This window comes from Anabas testudineus, chromosome 8 (genome assembly GCF_900324465.2).
Source record: "Anabas testudineus chromosome 8, fAnaTes1.2, whole genome shotgun sequence".
Classification (NCBI taxonomy): Eukaryota; Metazoa; Chordata; class Actinopteri; order Anabantiformes; family Anabantidae; genus Anabas; species Anabas testudineus.
In genome coordinates this window covers 7400232-7404428 of record NC_046617.1, presented here as the reverse complement: position 1 = coordinate 7404428, position 4197 = coordinate 7400232, and the positions used below count along the sequence as shown (strand labels likewise).

The 4197-nt window shown below is 42.9% G+C and overlaps 1 protein-coding gene across 1 annotated transcript; it reads right to left on the bottom strand.

The window, feature by feature from the left end:
* Positions 1-264: 264 nt before the first annotated feature.
* On the bottom strand, positions 265-3627 carry mylpfa (myosin light chain, phosphorylatable, fast skeletal muscle a). Its single transcript, XM_026354114.1, has 7 exons — positions 3513-3627; positions 2919-3017; positions 1864-1939; positions 1679-1783; positions 1382-1460; positions 1239-1287; positions 265-1084 (listed from the first exon to the last, which is right to left on the bottom strand). Exons 1-7 carry the CDS (start codon positions 3513-3515, stop codon positions 983-985), a joined length of 513 nt encoding a protein of 170 aa, XP_026209899.1. The 5' UTR covers positions 3516-3627; the 3' UTR covers positions 265-982.
* Between the last annotated feature and the right edge of the window lie 570 nt (positions 3628-4197).

The window sequence follows — 4197 nt, the reverse complement described above, 5'->3', positions numbered from 1 at the left end:
TTGTGAGAAAAATAAAATATAGAAACATATCTAAATATATGTTTTTAGACAAAGAAAGTCAGTTGTCATTGCTATAATTGACAAGGTTTTATCTTCTATTTTTTAATTAATGCAGATCTGATATGAGTTCCTTTTACCTGTCTAGATTTCTTTCTACATTCATATCTAAAGAAGATCTAGAGTGTATTCGTGTGGGATTTTACTTTTTATTTGACTTTTGCTCCCTTGAACCCTGTTTCACAGAGCCACTAAAGAGAGACACTATTGTACAAAACGAAAGAGATTTTATTCACAGTTTGTCCCTTTTATTCATTACAGAGGAAATGCGAGGAAGCTTATGGAAAAAAGGTGATTTAATAAATGCAGGAAGGAGAGGAGGGAAAGAAAACGAAGACTTGAATGTTTTCTTTCGGCCCTTTCTCTCCTCTCCTCCAGTCATTTAAAAAAAAAACTTTTCATGGAAAAATGTTGTCGTCACTTTAAGGAGGCAACGTTTTTCCTCTACCCTGCAAATTCTCTCTTCTGACCTCATTTAACCAAGAGGACTTCTTCAATGGGAATGAAGTCCTCTTGTTTTCTGTGCCCCAGCACAATAGTTAACCTGTCTTCCTCTCAGATGCTGAGGGACCTGTTTTCTTTCACTCAAACACCTCAGAGACTGAAGTGACGGGGCGGACAGATACGTAGAGGTGAGAAGGTGAAGATGGTTGCAAGGAAAGAAAGGTTGTTCGAGAAAAGCTTATGATGGAAACGAAGTGACAGGATAATTTTATTGAAAATCATCCCTATTCCCCATAAGCAAACATAGACATCCCATGGGCATCAGCATGTGTCAGTGTGAGCAAGTCTTTGGTCTGAACATGAGCAGCTGAGCACATGGGTTTTATGCACAGAGGGTAAACAGGGAAGAAGAGCAGAAAAGGAAAAGGACAGGAAAGGCAGAATATGAAAGGGATTGCTGTATTTTGCCGTAGCTTTCTCTTTACTCCTCCTTCTCCTCTCCGTGTGTGATGACGTAGCAGATGTTCTTGTAGTCTACGTTGCCGGCAACATCTGGGGGGAAGGCGGCCCACATGTTCTTAATCTAAGGGAGAAAATGAGGGTTATACTATACTCCAGAATGAATAAACAATGGATGGTCATCAGTGTGAAACACTTTCCCAAACACATATTGCTACAGACAATGGGTAATAGCAGTGACAACAAGCAGTATTCCTGCAGCAGGGTGGTGGTTTTACCTCCTCCTTGGAGAACCTGTCGCACTGAGTGGTCAGGAGCTCCTCAAGGCTGGAATGAACAAACAGGCAGATTTTTAAAATGTCATCCTCAATACAAACGTGACGTTATAAATAGCACGATTATTCTTTCAAACAGGGCTCACAATTCCTTCTTGATGGTTCCAGTGGCAGCGGGGTCCAGGACTTTGAAGGCACTAAGAATAACGTCCTCGGGGTCAGCACCTGTTGAGGACGGGAGGAAGAGGTAATTAATCATTACGCTGATGGATGCAGAACAAGTATTCAAAGCATGTGGGTAGCAGTGCCACACATTACAATGGAAAAGCCTGCATGCTAAATTTTACTGCATATAGAAGTATTTAAATGTGAACTGAAATATAAATACATAAGTATAAATAATAAGTAAGAAGTAGTAAATAATGTAAAAACGTGACGCCTACCCTTCAGCTTCTCTCCGAACATGGTGAGGAAGACGGTGAAGTTGATGGGGCCGCTGGCCTCTTTGATCATGGCCTCCAGCTCCTCATTCTTCACGTTCAGTTGGCCTGAACAGACACAATCAGATTAGGAACGGAAGACCGTGAAGAGCATTTTCACGGCGCGTACGTGTTTCACCAGGACTCACCCATTGAGGCCAGCACGTCCCTCAGGTCATCTTTGCTGATGATACCATCTCTGTTCTGGTCAATGATTGTGAAAGCCTAAAAAGAAGACGATGGAGTTTATTACTAGAAGGACGCAGACGGGGAGAGGGCAAATGACAGGGTGAGACCTCTTCACACTCCTCTGTCAACAGTTTGTCCATTCAAGTGGCAGCTGGAGGGTATCTTTGACACAGTGCTGTACAAATGTTGTTAGAAGATACTGTGTAAGAAAAAGCCTACACCTCAAAAGGTCTGACTGTAGTAACTGTGCTGGCTTTGAGGGACTAGAGGGAGCTGGCGGGGGTACTTAAGGTGGCCCTCAGTATTTTCTTACATGTTAATTTGGGAGTGTATAATTGGGGAACAGCTGCCTGATCTCCTCACCATCTATAACTTGCACCAATGAAACTTAAGATAACCTCTTGGACTTGAACTCAGTCACTTTCCTGTCACCCTGTCTTCCAGGCCTTCCTGTTTCTTACTCCCCACACACAGACACACATTTGCTCACACATTTTCCTTGCTTTGACAGATACAAATACAGCGGCCCCTGGCTGCCATCTTTCCATCTGTGCAGCGTTCTAAGATCATCCAACTCATCATGTCATACATTCCCTGAGTGGCACTCAAGACGCCTGTATCACTTATCGCAGGAGGAATGTTTCCTCTATTCGAGGCACATATCCCTTGACAACGCAGTGGAAACACAGACACTATCATTATCCAATCACTTGACAGCAAGTCCTTATAAAATCCCATCATTCCTGACCTTACTGAACTCCAGCACACACCCTGCGTGCCTCAGTTTTACACTTGCTCACTTTGACTCCTGCTCTTTCTGACTGTGCCCGTCAAACTGCTTTTACAGTCACATTGAGCTGGACAACAAATAGTGGTGTGTGGAGTTTGTCAACCAAACTCTAATTTTGGTGGCAAGATGTAATACAGATGTTCCTGGAGCCGCCGTAAAGGACAAAGTAAGGAAAGAAGCTTCCTGCGGAGATGTGGTGTCACTGTGCAGCCAGAGAAATCTCACCTCCTTGTACTCCTGAATCTGGCTCTGCTCAAACATGGAGAACACATTGGAGGAGCCACCGTCTCCTGCTGCCTGCCTCCTCTTGGCCTTCTTTGGTGCCTGGGGGACAGATACACGAGTGAAATCTTCAATTACCTCAGTTAGCATATAGCACTTAAGTTCACAGTGATACCACTGCACAGGTGGTTCCTGATCTTTTTGGCTTGCGGCCTCTTTATATTAAGCATCATCTTCCATTAATGTCTTTCATTTTCATTTTTTCATTTGAGCAATTGTTAAAAACCTTAAAAAAATCTAATTTAATTTTAGAAATTTCAATCTGCAAAACCCTGGCATGCGATCTGAAATATATTATGCTACTAATAAGATCCCAATCATTCTTAAACGTGCATCTTTAACAACTGCATTTACCCAAAAACCCTTAAAAAACCATGTCCAGAACCACTTGATCTATAAGAAGTGGTGGCAAAAGCTCCCATCTTTTTGTTGTGATTTCCCGGTCTTAGAAAAAAAACACCGTTAATCCATAGGGATGGTTTGATTCCCCTGTAGATATTTCCACCAGCAGAAAGATTTGCAAACCCTGGTACTCACCATCTTGAGACGGTATGAGTGGAGGTTTGGATGATCAAGAAAGACAAGACAGTGTGAAGCCGCGTTTTACGTATATCCCCGTGGGCTTATATACCCCTCCGCTGGCCAATCTAACTTTAGCCACAGCCTCAAGTTTGGATGGGAATTAAAAAAGAGAGAGAGAGAGAGAGAGAGAGAGAGAGGGGATGGCCAAGGATGAACTGATGGCTAAAGTGAAGGAGACTGAATGGGGGGGGACAGCATATCACCTTACAGGAGATCAGAAATAGACCCAGGAGTCTTGGAATTAAGTAAACCTGATAGCTGAGGGACCATGTTGCAGGTCTGCAAGTCCCACGTGGACTAATAAGGACATTCGGGACATAGATGCTTGTTGGACCACTGGACACTGTCTGTCCCACCCTCCTTCTCTCCATCTCCATCTGCCTGCAGAGAGACACAGTGGGCACTCGCTCACTTTATTTTTGGTTTGTGATGTCCATTGCAATATTACAGACTGATATATAAGCATTCTATATCCTCGGCAGCCGATGCGAGCTTTACCCTGTATGTGCACGGCTCGGCTCTTATTTTAAGTTGTGACAAGCTAATGAATCTTATATTACATAAATAATAATTAAACATATAGAAGGGCTCATTAAGAAGATTAGCCAGCTCCAATTTAAAAAGATCAGATACATAATTA

What these genes read in the sequence shown, in the direction of transcription:
- mylpfa (XM_026354114.1), bottom strand. An exon ending in AGATTCAGGAGTACAAGGAG is followed by an intron (nt 1,940 to 2,918) that starts GTGAGATTTCTC and finishes TCTTCTTTTTAG; the next exon opens with GCTTTCACAATCATTGACCA. An exon ending in ACAGGTTCTCCAAGGAGGAG is followed by an intron (nt 1,085 to 1,238) that starts GTAAAACCACCA and finishes TTTCTCCCTTAG; the next exon opens with ATTAAGAACATGTGGGCCGC.